The 19,361-nt window shown below is 42.1% G+C and overlaps 2 protein-coding genes across 4 annotated transcripts in view; one reads left to right on the top strand and one right to left on the bottom strand.

Annotated features, from left to right (window-relative positions):
* Window positions 1-5,569, top strand: part of hpda (4-hydroxyphenylpyruvate dioxygenase a) — a 40,025-nt gene extending 34,456 nt beyond the window's left edge. The window contains exon 14 of one of the 2 annotated variants that reach the window (XM_028806993.2): window positions 4,037-5,569. In XM_028806993.2, coding sequence (XP_028662826.1) covers window positions 4,037-4,114 — 78 coding nt within the window. In that variant the 3' untranslated portion in view covers window positions 4,115-5,569. Of the gene's footprint in view, window positions 1-2,930; window positions 3,595-4,036 lie in introns of those variants that run through there. The other variant, XM_028806992.2, reaches the window with a different exon arrangement.
* Window positions 5,570-6,402: 833 nt separating this feature from the next.
* The window catches only part of LOC114655771 (E3 ubiquitin-protein ligase RNF43), a 477,555-nt gene continuing 464,596 nt past the window's right edge, over window positions 6,403-19,361 (bottom strand). The window contains exons 8-10 of one of the 2 annotated variants that reach the window (XR_007935634.1): window positions 11,839-13,302; window positions 7,746-9,139; window positions 6,403-7,699 (exon numbers count right to left, since the gene is read on the bottom strand). Coding sequence is in view for 1 of the 2 variants with exons in the window: in XM_028806995.2 (XP_028662828.1) it covers window positions 11,852-13,302 (1,451 nt within the window). In the remaining variant the exon portion in view is untranslated. Of the gene's footprint in view, window positions 9,140-11,838; window positions 13,303-19,361 lie in introns of both variants that reach the window. The other variant, XM_028806995.2, reaches the window with a different exon arrangement.

Below are 19,361 nucleotides of genomic sequence, written 5' to 3' on the forward strand. Positions count from 1 at the left end.
TTCAAAAAGCGCCTTTTGGTATGACATATGCCCATTAATTTAGAATGCATTTAACAATAAGAATTACAGATAAACAAACAATCATACAGTATATCAAAAACTAGGACCAAACATCTACGATTATATTAATTATTAGTGTAAATCAAATACCTTGTGGAAAACCTTTAGATGAAAATTTTTAATTGAGTATATTTGCTTTAAAGATAGCTAGATACTTTATTTGTCTGAAGGGGAAATTTTGATTGCATTTCTTTAGTAACAGACAACCCACTTTGGTTGAGTAATAAAAGTAACATTAACAGTGCTTAATAACATAGAAAATATGGCATGGATACATGTCAGGTAAGACTAACTGTGCATTATTTGTTTGAAAAGATGTTTAATGTAAAGTGAAAAAAGTCACAAACTGTTTCATGACATTACGTGTTATCGGTGTGCTCAGGTGGTCTGTCGCCACAGCTGAACTACGTGGTAAAATTGTACTTTATTAGGAAACGGGCTACCAAGGCCCACGTCATAGGAGCCATGAGGTGTCATGTGCTATAAACACACACGAGTACGACTACGCTTGGGTCCATTTATAAAAGATTTGGAATGAATGTGGAAAGAGAGCCATGTCTACATTTCACACACTGAACGTGATGCACGAGTGGTGTCAAATATAAGCTTCATGAACTCTGATGAGGATTCAAGATGGCATCTCGTGCTCCAAGCTCCACAGCAGCCACTGGCATAGCTGCGCTCACTCCTTGCAGACGTGCCATGGGCTGCATGCTGGGATGTCATCTTAGAAGAATTCTGAAGGTTTTATATCTCAGTAGAAATTAATCAGAAATGTACATGAACATGTTCTGGAATGAACCAGCATGGTGACAAACAGATTTATGGTATCATATAAGGCTTGGATGGGACTCTTCAGGAGAGAGATACTTTTCAATCAGTCATGGACTGTACACCAGGTTGGTGCCACACTGCAAGTTCCTACAGCAGCATATTTTGCAGGAGCCCATCACCCACAGGGAATAAACCCCCAGTCTAGCACAGGTGCCAGAAGACACACACAGGACTGAAGATTAAGATTATTAAAACCAAGTTAAGAGCATTGAGGCATCGAAGTGAGCATCCTGCAGGTACCCCATGACCAGACCAGGACATTGGCCTCTGTATGGTACGGCTCTACATATCTGGTAGAATTCAAATCAATGCAGTGTAAGAGGTTTACATCTCATCAGCCTGCATTCTTATATTGAAATATAAAAATTAAAAATAAAAAAAATAAACGTAAAAACAATACCACACAGGCCATGCGGTTCAAGAAACCTACCGGGGTTTTACTTCATAACATACTATGCAAAAGGGAGAAGGTCCAAGTCTTTAGAGTCCTGGTGCTTCCTGTCTTGCTATATGGTTGTGAGACATGGACGCTACCCAGTGACCTGAGACGAAGACTGGACTCCTTTGGCACTGTGTCTCTCCGGAAAATCCTTGGGTACAGTTGGTTTGACTTTGTGTCGAATGAGTGGCTGCTCACGGAGTCCCGAATGAGGCACATTGCCTACATTGTGAGGGAGCGTCAGTTACGGCACTACGGCCATGTGGCGCGTTTCTCCGATGGTGATCCGGCTCGTAAGATCCTCATTGTTGGGGACCAAGGGGTCACCCACTTAACACCGGGATCCCGAGTTGTTTCGTTGTGTAGTGAGTGCGACAATGCACTGTACCAGTGCATGCTCCTCAGCTTGACTTGACTTGATAAAATGTAGAGATGTAGAAGACTACTTTGCATGGCTTGAATCACTGACCAAGGAGTGAATAGATAGATAGATAGATAGATAGATAGATAGATAGATAGATAGATAGATAGATAGATAGATAGATAGATAGATAGATACTTTATTAATCCCAATGGGAAATTCACATTCTTCAGCAGCAGCATACTGATACAATAAATATTAAATTAAAGAATGATAATAATGCAGGTGAAAAACAGACAATAACTATGTATAATGTTAAATGTTAATGTTTACCCCCCCGGGTGGAATTAAAGAGTCGCATAGTTTGGGGGAGGAACGATCTCCTCCTCAATCTGTCAGTGGAGCAGGACAGCGACAGCAGTCTGTCGCTGAAGCTGCTCTTCTGTCTGGAGATGATACTATTTAGTGGATGCAGTGGATTCTCCATTATTGATAGGAGCCTGCTGAGCGCCCGTCGCTCTGCCACAGATGTTAAACTGTCCAGCTCCATGCCAACAATAGAGCCTGCCTTCCTCACCAGTTTGTCCAGGCGTGAGGCGTCCCTCTTCTTAATGCTGCCTCCCTAGCACACCACCGCGTAGAAGATGGCGCTCGCCACAACCGTCTGATAGAACATCTGCAGCATCTTATTGCAGATGTTGAAGGACGCCAGCCTTCTAAGGTAGTATAACCGGCTCTGTCCTTTCTTGCACAGCGCATCAGTATTGGCAGTCCAGTCTAATTTATCATCCAGCTGCACTCCCAGATATTTATAGTGAAATAGTGAAACAAGTAAAAGCTCTACAGAACCAACAAAGGTGTCTGTTCTACACGCAGCAACCCCCAAGTAATGGAAATTAAAAATACGCAGACAAGTCACTTTTGGTAACCGAAGGTCCAAGTCAGCCGTTGCTGTGATGATGGCACATGCAAACTGGGTTGCCCACTCACACCGGATTGGTCTGCTGTTGTTTAACACATGGTGGGATTTAAAAACAATCTTAAGGTCCCGACTAATAAAATATCAGAATGATTCAATGTGTGCCGTGAGCAGCAGCAATGGTGGATTCAATCAAAAGGGCCCTTCAGCTCTCGACGGAGAGCCACCTAATGCCAGTTCTGTGCTGAAGCGCACAGTCCGTAGATTCTCAGACTGCTGATTTCTAACATGCCTTTCTTTTTTCCCCCCCACACAAGGGATTTGGAGCTGGCAATTTCAAGGCTCTGTTTGAGGCAATAGAGAAGGACCAGGACAGCAGGGGAAACCTGACGATTTTATCTTCAGATGAACAGCCTAAGGCCTTCTATTAGCATTCTGTCGTAGACGTCTTCGTTTGAAGCACCGTGCTTTGTATTTAAGCTTTACTGCAGATTGCTTGAACCACACCACAGCCTTCCACTTTCAAATATCAGCTGACGGAGCTCAGGATCTTAATTTGTTTGTCTTCTCCACTGTAGACAGGTTCAGTCAGGATACGCACACACGTTGGATGAAATCATTATGCTGTTTCAGGTTTTCTTTTTGGTCACAATGTTCAATATTCAGACTTCCTCCCAGTTGGTGTCCATACATATTACAACTGCCAGGTCAGCATGTCCTTTAAATGGAGGATACCATGCCATCTCTCATAGCTGACCAATGCACAGCCTTCTTAATGTATGCCAGTAGGTTTACACAGTTGTTACTGCCATGACATACAGTATACAGAGTACAGCACAATGATCTGATGTTTATGTTGAAGACAAAAGAAAAATTAACACTTGGTGTGAAATATAGTAATATAACCACTTGAAACAGGTACACTTGCAAATAAAGACTAATGAGTGAATCAAAATGAGTTTAATAAAGCAATCAAATGAAGTGTCCTTGTGAATTATCTATTTTTCTGCACCTCTGCTTGTAAGAATTTAACAATTTATTGTGTAGTTGTACAAAACAGGGAAATAAAAGAAAATCACAGTGTAGTCGGCAGGATAGTTCACTAGACGGTGTGGTGCAAATCAAGAGCACTGGGACCAAAGTTATATGGGAATACTTGGGAGGGTTACCCATCTTGGTAGAACACCCACATCAAGAAATTCAGACAAAGAACCAGGGATCAAAAGTTTGTGTACAACAACCTGCTTTGGGAAGACAGAGCTATCACATATACTCATTTCCTAGATGACAGCTGGCCTGCAAGTGAATCTTGTATTTCCACAGATAATTCAAGATGTGGACATCATGCTAGTCAAGAGGTTGGCAGTGTTCTAGGTATCATGCCTGACCACTCACCTTGTGTCTATCTGGTTTTTTTCTCCAGGTACTCTGGTTTTCTTTGCAAATCCTAAAGACAAATGTGTTAGGAGTTTTGACAACTGTAAATTGGAAGGGAATGTAGGTGCGTAATTGATGTTCTAAGGTTGTAATGCCAGGTGACACCCTCTTCACATCCACATGGGTTCTAACAAAGATCTTTCAATGACTGATCTCTGATGATTTGGATGGCTCCACTTTTCTGAAGGAAATCTTTGAAGAATCTCTTGGTGGTCTTTGTTTTTGCTCCTGTGATATGGCAGTTTATGGGCCCACCTCTCCCCATTTTCTGCACCTGTCTTTTCTCACTTCATCACTGCCATCTTGATTCCTCCAAAATGTCAGCTTTATCCACACCCTCTAGACCAGCCTATTTCTCCCTGCACTGGTCAGGCTTCGAGCTTGGACCTTCCCTGTTTCTGCTATTTACATACCAGCTCTTGTAAACGTGGCTCTGTTGAGGTCTTCAAATGCTTGGACAGAACTTTTCTTTCCCTTTGGACACCACCCTTTGACTTGCACCGTGAGGACGTCTTCAGTGAAGTCATCATCCTTGAACCTCACATTTCATCCTCAGACCTCGATCACTATCACTCTTTACTTACCCTAGGCAGTTTCTCTTCAACTACTGCCCGGGTCTGGAATGGAACTCCACTAGCAGCTGGGCTCCAGTGGCCTTGGGGGACAGACCTTCATCTTCAGCACCAGTCTCTAGCTTGGTTCGAATCTCTAAGCTCTTGTTTCAGCTGTTTAGTCCTGTCCTCTCCCAGGACAAATTTCAGTGAAAAAACCACATTCGCTGAAGGTTCAGTGGTTGGAGGTTAAAGGTTAGGCCACCAGACTTTCTGCTGCTGATGAACTGGATGCTCACCCTTGCCGCTTCTGCCAAGTCAAATTAAAATGGTGAAATATACATGTTAAGATCTGGATCCTGAGATGAGCATGTAATCCCATGGCTTTGAAGCTTTAGGTTCTGTGAACCACGGTATCTTCTGATTGTCCTTCTGAATTATTCCATCAAACTCAGTAAGCCTGCCATTTTAAGCGACTATAAGGCAATTATTGTTTCAGCATTTTAACCCTGCCGTCTTTGTAATCTGTTGCTGTCTTACTGTCACAGCAGCCAAGCAGCTCAGAACACATTCATATTTTGGACTCCTCTCCTGCAATGGTGATAATGCTCTGAGACTTTCAGAGGAGGAAGGCAGGCATTTCAAGATAAGGTCGATAAACTCATTCACTGCTGTAGACTGGTACATGCAAGTTAACAGTTTCACTGTACAAGGGAGAATATTGACCTATAAACCTGTCTAATGAACGTTCCATGAGGAAAATGTTACCTCAAACGATGTTTCATGACAAGTAATTTCTATGTTATTGGAGTTTCAGAATTTGAAGACGTAAGCTGGAAATCACAACCAGAATTCTTGAGGGTCCAAATGTGCAAACTTTGATAAAACGAGACCTGCATTTCAGACATTGCTTAGACTGGAAACCTGAAATTCACAACAAATAAAAGTTTTTGTTTAAATTTGCAAAAGAGTCCTTTCTTTACTTTTATGAAGTTAAGAGTAGGCTCAGTGACCCCTCGCTTTTAAATGTGAAGCATTTTTTAGTAGAAAACTCGTTGAAAACGCATGGAAATGATGAGAGAGCACATGCCAGGTCAGGACTAAGCCCTGATGGAAGCAAGTCCGCCCTGCAACTCACCAACACGCCCAACAAGTTTTTATGTTGTAGGAGGAAAAGCAGACTGGGGAGAAACCCAAGATGACATGGGGGGCATATTCACAGACTCCCACAAAGAGCACCTCAAGCCGAGTGCCCCCAATTTCATATCCTGAACTGACTGAAATCAGAGCACTGGAAGTGGAACGCCTCGATTTGTGCTCTCCTGTGCTTTTATTCTCAATTTCTTGCATTGTATTGTTTTGAGGAAGAGACCTCACGGTCATATTATGTGACAAGCCCCCTATAAACACAGTGACTACTGTTGGGCCTGTTACCATCAACTCCTCCATCTCATCTTTACAGCTCTCAGCTGTTTCCAGCCTCCTCGTATAAACGGTGAGTTGCAGGGCTGTGAGGTGCTGGTGGCTCTCTGGGCAGGACTCGACCCCAGATGGAATGGCAGTCCATTGAAGAGCTCACTCGCACTCACTCCTGTCTGGCCAACTGAAGAGTGAACAAAGAGTGACCGGTGCAGATGGGCGCTCCCACTCAGGCGTCACCATCACACCATTCAAAGACAGAGAGCGATGGCTCGCACGCATTGGTCACGACGGTCGCCACTCGCTCCACCATTACATATTGAAAATTGTAAAGCATTTTAACAAGCACAACTTTAAAACAAAGAGAGACAGCAAACACATTTTATTTAAAAATAATTTATTTGTGTATAATTGGAATGAAGCCAGGCATCTTTTATATGCAATGGTACTGATCATTTTCCAATAGAACAACATCATTTTTACACCTGGCAAAAAATATGGATAAATATATTAGTAAATAAATATATTAATGACATATTACCATATTGAAATGTTCAGTTATATATTTATAAAATATATTTTATATGCAAAGTACCAAAAAAATATACTGAGAAAACCTTGAAGAAAACAAGGCTTCTGCAGAGATCATGTTCAGATACAAAAACGCACTTTTAGCACATTTCACTTGTCATAAAAATAAAAACAAAATGCAAAAAAAAAAAAAATATCTGCGCATGTCCTAAATGTTCAGGACCACTAAAGGGGCAAATCGGAACAAAGCGCCAAGTGGGGGATACCATCCAAGCCCTGAATGGCGGTGGCCCTGCAGCCTCCCGGTGTGAAGTGAAGTGGCGGCCCAGGTGACCATCAAAACGCCCCAGCAGGACTCCAACTCTAACCTGAGAGCTTCAGGAAAGTGCAGTAGAGGATACTGGCAGCCCCCAGCACCGTCTGAGCAAAATGAGGGAGGACAGGGGGCCGTACAGCGTACTGCAGGACACAGGCAGAGGGCCGAGCACACAGCCACTTACACATTTCTAAACAGCTCAATGTGGAGTTAGGCTGGCACCGTCTGTGCCCTTCTGACCAGAGCCCACATTACACAAAGCGTCTGGATGTGCCCTCACAGGGCATGCTGACATCACTCCTTATTTGCGTATGAGGAACACATCAGTGGCATTCTCAACTGTTACGTTATGCCTCTGACCAACGGGCTCGAGTGCCATGACTTCTAAAAATAACCTGACTAGTGAGGAGCGTAAACCATAAGCAGTTTGTACAACTAAGGGAGAACAATCTTCTGGTTAGAAATTCTCTTCAACATCACAGCAGCTGTAGAAAAGCTACACAGCAATCCTAAAAAGGCGTTTCTAAAGCAAAGCCCTCCGAGAGACGGAGCACAAAAGAAAAGCCAGCGGTTCCATTTTTAGTTACTCACCCACTGAATAACTGCAGGAAGGAATGAAGTCTGAAAACAGGCCCGTGGACAATGATGGCAGAAACTAACTAGTAGGAAACAAAAGAAAAAGACTGGCACCCCCTTTATAAAGCTTCTGGGTGAAGGGCTACTGTGGACAGTCACAGGAAGGACAGCCAGTGAAGGCTCAGCAACATGTCAGCAGATGAGTGTACAAGTGCTACGATCAAACCTTCTAGAGAGCTCTCTGTGGCGCTACATGCTTTGTGCAGACCTTGAAGACCAACGAGCCTTTAACACCACCGGACCATCACAAGCTACATGTAATCACGGTTGGTCCCAGCCTTGTGTCCAAAGCTGTGGGGATGAGTTGAGGCTCCTCATGAACATGCACTGAACATGGAGCATCAGAAGAGTCAGATTTGAACGAATGGGGCACTTTGTGAAGGCGAGTCTTCTAAAAATACAACGAAACCAATCAGACAAAGTCAAGTTAGGCTGTGACTGCCAACAGCACTGCATTTGAAGAACTGGATTTGAAAGTGAACATGAAGGCGACTGCATGTATGGATGCCTTTATATGCAGGTTTATGTAAATTATCCTCATATGAAGCTGCAACACTTTTACTGAACAAATATACCAGTCATGTATGCCCACAAGCACTTTTGACCAACATGGACTGGTGAGTTCAGTATTTCATTGCTCAACAAGTGTCGAGCTTCTCGTTTTATTCTAATACATTCCAGATGTTTTTAAGATCTGTGAATTTCAGACAATTTTGCAGAAGCATTTAAATCCAAGGAAATGCAATCTGCATCCAGGAGTTGCACAAGACAGAACTACAATGTCTTCTATAAAAGAGATTCATTCGGATCATCAGCAGGCATCACTGCTCCTTTACCCGACTCTCTAAAGCCGACGCAGGCTCACGGGCAGCATAATGTGTCACGGGACATTCAACACGTTCCTCAGCGTCAAACATCACAACTGCAGGGTGTGCAGGAATTAGCTTTGAGTAAAGTTACGGTGTATTACTTCATCACTGAAGTGGCCTGTACACTAATAATATTAGGATGATGGAAATGAGAAGAATATAACGTAGCACTCTCGGTGAATAAACAACATAAGTGCGCAGAAATGAAGACATCAAGCGTCAGCCCTCGCATAAGGAAGACCACCACTAGATGGAACTGAAATTGCCATGTTACGCTGTAACTAATCAGTGTTTTCAAAAATTAATCTAATCTGAAAAATTGCAGGTTTTACTCCATTCCGGCCTTTCAGAGCTTTGGAGGTGCCCCTCAAATGGTTTGCGTTGTGTAGTGTGAGGTACAAGTTTTCCTGTCTGGAGCCACACTGCTGGTCCTTCACCCTTGAGATGTTTAAAGTGATGGTCCTCAGCTGGAAATCGGCCATCTAGCAGTGACTAACGTGAACTTCACTGTCTGGAATGAAACTCTGCTAACCCAGGCACGTGAGGGGTACATCTGTGAGATACGGTGTGAAGACCAGAACACGCAGCCTCGAATTTGACAGAACTTCACCTTGGTCCTGGGAGTTTAGAGACCCATGGGTCACATTACAAGCACAGACAATAAATTTGAACCTAAGTCCACCGTAAAAGGCTTTATTTGTTTTACACTTTAGTCATGGTATCTCAGAGAAGCACAATTCCTCAGGCTCTGTTGTTTTCTTCTGATCCTGTGAACAAAGAAGTTCAAAACATTAGCACAGAACAAAAGAACCGAGGAACAATAAGCGTTTTTCTTTTTTGAGTCCATATTACATTAACGCTATGTTACTTCAAACTGTCAGCCATCCATTTATTTAACTTGCTTTCAAAGGGGCTCTTTGATTTATTTCGTTTATTCCTCTCCCACTGCTATATGGGTGTTACAAGTCCACTCCATGAACTTTGACAAAAGCCAGTCTAGCACATCAGGCACAGCCGTGGTGATCCAAAGCTGCTGATTATCTAAACTGATTACCTTGCAAAAATTTCATATCTGTGTCACTGAATGTCTTAGCAATAAAAAAGAAAAATATCAGAACATTTTGTCCAAAAAGACACAACAGGCAATGCTCAAATAAATGTGATGTGTATGAAATAACGTACATGAGAATGACATATAATTGTTTGCTGCATTTTTATATTACATATAGGCACATAAATATTAAACATAAAAAAGCACATTTAGACTGAACACTGAAGACAGGACTCCTGACTAACGAACGAGGGGCAGAGGCAGAACTTCAACTCCCATGAGGCTTTAGTTTCCTGTTTATGACGTGAGCGGATTACTGCAGAAGTAACCATGTAACATTATTTTGGTAAACAAAAGCATGCATTTTGCACATTTTGGCCATAAAACTGGATAACCGACATGACGATTATATGGAAGTTTTTCATATTGTTTGCCGTTTAACAACATTGGTCACTATTGGCTTCTATTATAACATTTTTTTTTCCATTCTGTATGAAAAATGTCATTAAAATTTTTCCTTAACCATCAGTACAATTTATGTGGAGAAAGTAACATCAACAAACGTCACTTCTGGGTGGAGTATCTCTTTAAAATGACACTTGCTCTTACGCTGTGCACATGTACACCGAGTAGCCTGTAGCCATGTACAGCAGATCTTTCCCAGCTCCAAGAATGACATCTGTACTAACTAAGTCATATGCTGTATGTCAGCATCCATTGTGATACCAGGCAGACAACATCTCTGGACAGCGTGCCCTCAGACTCACCCAGTTCACTTATATTGAATCAATTCAATATCACTATGGACGTGAGAAGAACCTGCAGTCCTTGGACTACCCCAGTTTGAACAAACTCCTCACCAAGAGGAAATGAACTACTGACTATGTGTGTGTATGTGGGAGGGCTTATTTAGTTGCATGAGGTCCAATTCATGGCCTTGTCTCAACATTTAGTGGAAACAGCAACCATCTTTGTCAGCCAAAACAGAGAGAAGTCCTTTAGCTCATCTTAACTGTTCTGACTGCCTGAGCCCATCCTCGCAGCAGCAGGTATTGTTACACGTGTAATGCCCCTTCAGTTTCAAGCCATTATGTGCGAGTTGCCTCTTAGCACTCACCAATTCACCAATGTGATTTAAGGTTCAGTTCAGATCTTCACCTCATTGATTGCTCCAATATTTTATCAAGTAGCAATGAGTTTGATCAAAATTCTACTACCACCTTCAAAACTATCCTCCACCAGACTAAGGCCCAGACTTGGTATGTAGCCAAAAAAGATAGAAAATCAAAGAACTTTTACTTGACAAAAAATATTTGAAGTGTAGGATAACAAAGTCAGCATGCTGTCTTTCTTGTGACCTGCATGTACATATTGGGTGGAATCGTCCATAGACTCCGCTCTCTTGTGATTCCTGAAGAGCCGCCTAAATGTGGATGCTACTCAGAAGCACGGCCTTTACGGACTTGTCTGGCGCTCAGTACACCACTACTACCACGTCTTGTGTTTGGCCCATGCCACTCCTTAATGCAGGCCTCTGTACTTTGAGCATTTCACCTACTAGTTTCCCCTCATATTATGCACAGTCAAAGTTTTAAGCAAAATGGGAAAGTTTTGTAAAATGCTATTTCCAGAAACAATAAGATATGCAGTAATTACTGATTTCCATTTTTAGTAAAACCTCATTGACAAAATGAAAGCAAAGCTTCAATAAATCTACTCAGTTCAAAAGCGTAGACATCACATCATGGAGAGCAAATACACACGTGCCTAACATTATGCCTCTGCATTCCACATTATTCCTCTCTGTATTCCCCAAGTCATCCACTTAAGCAACCTGACTAATTTAATTTTAGAGTCATGGGGAGCTGGAATCATCTTGGGCACAAGATACTAACATGGGCAGTGTGCCAATCTATCTTGGATGCCCATGCATGCCCTTGTGCTTAAAAAGTAAACAGCAGCAGGTGCAAAACCTGAACCTCACCAACCAGCAAATCCCTACGTATGGTTCACCATAAAGAAGGGCAAATGTTCATCTCTTTTAAAAATGACCATCTCTGTTTTGAATCTGATCAATTAAAATAAACTTACAAATGACTTTAGACTGTAGACTTGAGAAAGAAAATGTGCATCAACTTCTATCTTGGCAAGAGTGAAGTTCATCCATGTTTGGAGGGCTTGGAACCAAAGTTACACCAATGAGAAGCTTGCATGCTGACACACAACGCTTGGCTACAGACTACGCAATATTGTAACAAAATTAAAGTCATAGCTGCATTAAATACCAGAACTTAAAAATCTGAAACCTGCGGAGCAGAACATTACCGTGAAATCAATTTGTCAATTTGTAATGGTCATAGATTTAGACAAGAACAAATACTTTAAGATTATTTATGTGATATGTTGGAAACCTACCCTGATCAAATGATTAGATTTGATTCAACAAATAATTCTCTGTGGGTGCCTGGCCTTCTGATCCTCCATTTCTGAGTTCTCTTTGCTGGTTACCCGACGCTGCAGACTCTGACAAAGGCTGTGGTTGCTGCTGCCACGTAAAATGGGGTCCTGCAGTAGAGTCCAATACCAGTGGTACCGGTGCCACTGGCTGAATGTCTGCAGAACAGCAATAGCCAGAGTCATGGCCATAGTGAATGTGGATGCTACAGTCTTCATGCACATCTGCACCTTCGTGGAAATGCATAGATTTTTCTGGATCGATTCTCTGTTTTCTCCAATGGTGTCTACTATTGACACCATAGCTGTTTGACAAGGACGTGCTAGTACCTTGACAGCTTTCTACTGTCGGTCTGTTGCCTTGTTCAAGTCTTTGTACTGAAGATTCCAACTGGTTGGCTGCTGCTGCTGGACACTGCACCAAAGATGGTGCAGGGCACTGAATAGGAGAGCTATTTGCTGGTGGGCAGTGGTGAGCTTCAAGAGGCCTGGATTGCCAACAGTCAGCAGAAGTCATTGCAGCACACAACTCTCCATCAGAGTTCCTTGCTGGTCCATGACCAAGGTGGCTCTTTTGACATCCCTGCCCATAGTGATGGTGCCGATGCCTGTGGTAATGAACGTGACTGAATACTTGTTCCTCAGGGCAAAGGCCTGTCCAGTTAACTATGGAATCCAAGGATCTTGGTCTTGCTCCTTGCTCAATTCCACCACCGCCACCATCTCCACCTCCCCCTGTTTCCCTATCTGATTGTCCTTGTCCACAGAAAACATTTGGATCATAATCACTGCTCAAAGAGCTACGAAATGTTGACCAGCTCCCATAGACACCCTGGAGACTGATATCTGTGCAGTTAAGAACAGAATCACTTGATGAGCCGTGGCAAGGCCCCGAGCTAGAATCACTTCCGGGTCCATCGGCCAAGTAGCCACTTCTCTCTGTTCGGTAGCTACCCCCTGAACAGCTTCCATCATCTTGTCGACTGTGTCCTCCACTTCTTGCAGGAATGCTGTTGTTTCGGGGTTTGAAAGTGCTTCGTGGAGCTAGATAAGCAGATCTGTTCTGGCCAAAGCAAGGTCTATGCTGGTAATACTGCTCCAAATGTGATGGGGGCCTCAGGTATACAGTTCTGTGCTGCCTAGGCTGCAGACTTTCTATGGGCTGATACGGACACCGCTGAAGTGGTGCTCGGGTAGGCCGACTAGACATGCACCTTACAGCATTGGGCTCCATAGGAGGAGTAACGTAGTAGTGGACTGCTTGAGCACCTGGTCCTGTTGGAGCTCTGGGATAGGGTTGCATGGGAATGGCAGTTGAATGTTGGTGTAATCGAGCATGACTGGGATATTGCTGGAAAAACAGAATCCTCTGGCTACGGCTTGCCTGCATCCCATCAACCATAGGGACAGGAGGTGACTCAGCTTCTATAAAAGACAATTAAGAAAAGGAGTGAAAAGAGGCATTAACACAAATCTCCATTTAACACAAAAGGCTCTGCATTTGGTAATACAGTGATACCTTGAGATACGAGTGCCCCAACATATGAGTTTTTTGAGATACGAGCCATTACTAGGTCGATTTTTTGTGTTGAGTTACGAGCCAAAATTCGAAATACGAGCAATCAAAGAGCTTGTCCCCGCACATTCCGAGGAACTGACGACAGAGGACTTGACGGAACTACATACGCAGCAACATATGGAGGTTCTGCAGGAGATCGGTATCCCGGAGGAGGTTATCTCTTAAAGTGAGGTAAAGGAAGTGTTTGCAATGTGGGAAAAAGTTTCGAATTTTAAAGAAAAGAAACACCCTGAAAAAATTACAACTGATCATACAGTGGCGCTATTTAATGACACTTGCCTAACTCATTTCAGAAACATTCTAAAGGGGAGGACTAAACAAAGATCCTTAGACAGGTTTCTATTGAAACGCCCTGCGAATGAAAGTGATGAAAGCGTGGCAAAAAAGAAAAAAACTAGTGAAGAAGAAAATTAAGTTAAGCAAAAGTGAAGTGAAAGAAAAAAAACATTACAATACGCTAATCTGCTTTGCCAACGTCTGTTTATTTCTTTAGATTCTCTTTTATGTATTAGGTTTTATTTTGTTTGTATACAATATTTGTTCATTATAAATACATTTTTCTTATGTTGAAAACCTTTAACAAAAAATTGGGGTGGTTTTTTTGGGGGCTGGCACGAATTAATCTCATTTCAATTAATTTCAATGGGGAAAATTAATTTGAGATACAAGCATTTTGACTTATGAGCTCGGTCACGGAACGAATTAAACTCGTATCTCAAGGTATCACTGTAATTTAAAATTTATTTATACTGGAGGAACTTTAATATGTCTTTGAAAACAAAACAAGGTTTCCATAACAATACTTACATACCCTAATGCATTTATGTGGATGAAATTTTAAACTTAACTTAGTTCACAATACACCATAACAATGAGGTACATGCAAAACAATTTACACCAGAGGGGACTTCGACTGGCCTGTGTCTACCTCTAAGACATGGTCACTATTTATGTCTACTAGATGTTTGTGTACATGTCAAATGCAGTGATATACATAACAGATCTTGGACACAAATTACCAGTAAATACTATTTAAAAAAGATTGGACTCTTATACACAAGGAAAAAATCAGTGCCTCAGTTTAAACTAAAAAAAGAGAACAGAAATACAGTGGAACCTCTAGATACGAGTTTAATTCGTTCCAGCACTGAGCTTGTATAGCGAATTTCTCGTATCTAGAACAAACTTCTCCATTGAAAATAATGGAAATCCAGTTAATCCGTTCCGCACCCCAAATATATTAACATAAAAATCAATTTTCCTAACAAATAACACTGATAAATTATATATACTGTAGTCTACCTTTAATAAATAACACTGGTAAATAATAACTGATTATTAAAAGAATCAAAACAGGTGTCCAAAGTGCAGTAGAGCATTCAATAAATCTTTAAATAAATAATCCTTAAAACAGTTGTGAAGTGAAGGTTTAAAATACACAAGAATAACAATCCTTTAACACGAGGTTAAAACGTCAAAAGGATGCAGTCTTTAAAAAACAGATGACAATCCCCGGTGCTTCTTCTCTGTTAGCGTCTCACCTGCGGGCTCTGCAACAGGCGAGACACTCTTAATGCAGCTGACCTTCTCTACACCGTCCTGCTTCAGCTGTTTGGCTCGCCTGTTCAGCTACACGCGAGCCTGCACTCGCTCGCTCGCTCTCCCGCACCGACTTCCTGCCTTCTCTCTCTCTCTCTCTCTCTCTCCTTTTACTTCTTCTCCCCCTTAACCGGCTCGCGCTTCTCTATATATGCGGGGAGGACATGGCAGCTGCAGCCCATCAGCCACAGGAACAATCATGGATGTGGGCAGTTTCCCACCTGTGCACTTAAGTGAGAAACGCAGACACCGCAGATCGCGGCTCGCAACTGCTACCACGCCCCCTCGCTAAGCCGCGAGCTATACCCACAGCCTGGCTCGTGGCTCGTTACGCGAGCCAATGTTCGCATTTAGATCTGAATTTTTCACTCATACTTTCCTCGTATTTTGAATTTCTCGTATACAGAGGTGATCGTATCTCGAGGTTCCACTGTACCACTAGGCAATCTGATCTTGGCAGCACACAGAGAAATGAAGATGTAAACTTCAAAATGTGATGAAGTCTGCATACTGTATATATGAGTGCAACATTATTGAGCCATCATTAAAATATCACTTGAAAGGCCCAGTCCCTCCTACATTTGACCAATCACAAATTATGTCACTTGGGTTTTTTTCTGTTTTAAGTTTCCACCGACCATTTGTGAGTAACAGCATCAATAGATTCTCCATGTGAAGTGCACACTAAGACAATATAGTTTTGCATGTATGGAGCTGCCAACGCCGTAGTACAGCTCAGTACAGTAATCCACACTTGAAAAAGGAAAATGCTGCTTTCTTTTTCTTGATAACAAGAGAACCAAAAATACAAACAGGTTTCATACAAAAGTAATCAGCAAATACATCTAAATCAAATTGAACACTAAATATGTTATATGAATTGGAGAGATCTGAAATATTTTCTCAAATATTTTTCGTATTTGGATTCAAATGTGGTAGGACTAATAGACAATTTTCATTCATACACCAATGGAAGTAGTAGAGGAGGAGAGAATAAAAAAAGTGTGACATTTTGAACAATTCTGCACATCCTCTTTCTGACACACCAACACTGAGGGACTTTCAGCCAACAAACCATTCTGCAAATGTGTGTCAAGAAATGCTAGGGAGGCTCCTTAATACTAACAGCAATATATCTGCATAATGCTTCACTGGGACTGGGACTGCCAAGTCAGAAGTTTTTTTTTCTAGTCATTCTGATGTGCATTTTAGGGGGGTTGTTGTTGTTTATTATAATATTTATTTATGTCTATTATAAAAAAAAATCTTGGGACGAGACGAGGCTTTTTGTCCTGCGACGAGACGTGAATCTTTTGAAGACAGACAGAGAGACACTTTCACGTCCCAGGAGACGGTCAAGTCACGTCATACTTACAACCATTTTCAAACAAAACAACGGTCATCTAACCTCTCAGTTGTTGGAATGCTTTTGGCAGACATGCTTCCTGTGCTCTTAGCTCTTAAAAATTTTATGCATTCTAGATGACAACGACAAAGCGAAGAAGAAAGAGCAGCGCGTCGAAAAGAGACCCAAAAGCGTTGGAGAGAAAAGCAAAAAAGAAAGCAAAAAAGAACAAAAATAATCTGTGTGCAAATTCTGAAAATAAGGAAAGTAATAATCAGCCCATTCCATGAGACTAGACTTTGTGCCAAGAGATTTAACCATGCTGGGGGCCGGAAAAAGATAAAGTATAACGTCATAAAGCATTCAAAAACGTTGGCATGATACACATGCAGAACAGGTTAGAGATAATGGAAGTAGGAAAATTCGAAAGTCTCAAAAAAAATGATAGTAAAGATTGCATTAGCGCAAACAAACAGAAAATATTACTCGGTGAAATAACGGAACAGCGAAGAGAGACTGGATAGTGTTTGAGGATGTCTGGGGGAGAAGAGAGACAAGGCAGTGAGACAAAAGGAGAGCTGCTGTACAGGCTTTCAAACATTCGAAGCGCAGCACGAGATGCAGATCACGCAGCACGGCAGCAGCAGCAAGCCAACAGCTTATCGAGTAAAGAGGTGGTAAAAAAAAAAAAAAATACAGTAATCCCTTGCTATATCGCGCTCTGCCTTTCGCGGCTTCACTCCATTGCGGATTTTATATGTAAGCATATTTAAATATATATCGCAGATTTTTTGCTGGTTCGTGGATTTCTGCGGACAATGGGTCTTTTAATTTCTGGTACAGTGGAACCTCGAGATACGATCACCTCTGTATACGAGAAATTCAAAATACGAGGAAAGTATGAGCGAAAATTTCTGATCTAAATGCGAGCATTGGCTCACGTAACGAGCCACGAGCCAGGCTGTGGGTATAGCTCTCAGCTTAGCGAGGGGGCGTGGTAGCAGTTGCGAGCCGCGATCTGCGGTGTCTGCGTTTCTCACTTAAGTGCACAGGTGGGAAACTGCCCACATCCATGATTGTTCCTGTGGCTGATGGGCTGCAGCTGCCATGTCCTCCCCGCATATATAGAGAAGCGCGAGCCGGTTAAGGGGGAGAAGAAGTAAAAGAAAAGAGAAAGAGAGAGAGAGAGCGCGCACGCAGGCAGGACGGCGGGCGGGCGGGAGAGCAGGCTCGCGTGTAGCTGAACAGTGAGCTGAACAGGTGAGCCAAACAACTGAAGCAGGACGGTGTAGAGAAGGTCAGCTGCATTAAGAGTGTCTCGCCTGATGCAGAGCCCGCAGGTGAGACGCTAACAGAGAAGAAGCACCGGGGATTGTCGTCTGTTTTTTAAAGACTGCATCCTTTTGACGTTTTAACCTCGTGTTAAAGGATTGTTATTCTTGTGTATTTTAAACCTCCACTTCACAACTGTTTTAAGGATTATTTATTTAAACATTTATTGAATGCTCTACTGCACTTTGGACACCTGTTTTGATTCTTTTAATAATCAGTTATATTATTTACCAGTGTTATTTATTAAAGGTAGACTACAGTATATATAATTTATCAGTGTTATTTGTTAGGAAAATTGATTTTTATGTTAATATATTTGGGGTGCGGAACGGATTAACTGGATTTCCATTATTTTCAATGGGGAAGTTTGTTCTAGATACGAGAAATTCGCTATACAAGCTCAGTGCTGGAACGAATTAAACTCGTATCTAGAGGTTCCACTGTACATGCTTCCTCAGTTGGTTTGCCCAGTTGATTTCATACAAGGGACGCTATTGGCAGATGGCTGAGAAGCTACCCAACTTACTTTTCTCTCTCTCTCTCTTGCGCTGACTTTCTCTGATCCTGACGTAGGGGGATTGAGCAGGGGGGCTGTTCGCACACCTAGACGATACGGACGCTCGTCTAAAAATGCTGAAAGATTATCTTCACGTTGCTACCTTCTGTGCAGCTGCTTCCTGAACCGACATGCTGCACGGTGCTTCGCATACTTAAAAGCTCGAAGGGCACGTTTTGATTTTTGCTTGTTTGTTTTTCTCTGTCTCTCTATCTCTCTCTCTGCTCCTGACGGAGGGGGTGTGAGCTGCCGCCTTCAACAGCTTTGTGCCGCGGTGCTTCGCATACTTAAAAGCCAAACAGCCCTATTGATTTGTTTGCTTTTCTCTATCTCTCTGACATTATCTGCTCCTGATGCGCACTCCTTTGAAGAGGAAGATATGGTTGCATTCTTTTAATTGTGAGATGGAACTGTCATCTCTGTCTTGTCATGGAGCACAGTTTAAACTTTTGAAAAAGAGACAAATGTTTGTTTGCAGTGTTTGAATAACGTTCCTGTCTCTCTACAACCTCCTGTGTTTCTGCGCAAATCTGTGACCCAAGCATGACAATATAAAAATAATCATATAAACATATGGTTTCTACTTCGCGGATGGCTCTGGAACGCAACCCCCGCGATGGAGGAGGGATTACTGTATTTGTTTCCCATTATATCACCATTTAAGAGGGGTTTTGGAGGAGCAGATGTGTCTCCTTGACTTCACAATGGCGCGTAGTGCTTCGATGGAGTATTGGAGGAGTTGGCGAGCAAAGCAAGCAGGGGGTGAAGCCCCCTAGTATTTATTAAGCTAAATTTACCCATTGAGGCAAACAATATTACCTATTTGTATTTAAAAAATATTCATTGAAAATATAAATTTCTTCATTCTTCTACCACTCTTTCTAGTTAGGTATTTAAAAATGAAAGAAATAGTGTGCATTCTAATCAGAGCTGAAGGGATGCTTCAAAATTCACTAAACGGTGCTATCTTCAAATAGACAAACCATTCTCCTAAGTAACTTCCACAACACCTCTAGCTCTAGTTCAAATCTTTTGCCCATGTCTATAAATGAAATAATAACTTACTGACTACC

The sequence above is a fragment of the Erpetoichthys calabaricus genome, chromosome 8, assembly GCF_900747795.2.
Source record: "Erpetoichthys calabaricus chromosome 8, fErpCal1.3, whole genome shotgun sequence".
NCBI classification, from domain to species: domain Eukaryota; kingdom Metazoa; phylum Chordata; class Cladistia; order Polypteriformes; family Polypteridae; genus Erpetoichthys; species Erpetoichthys calabaricus.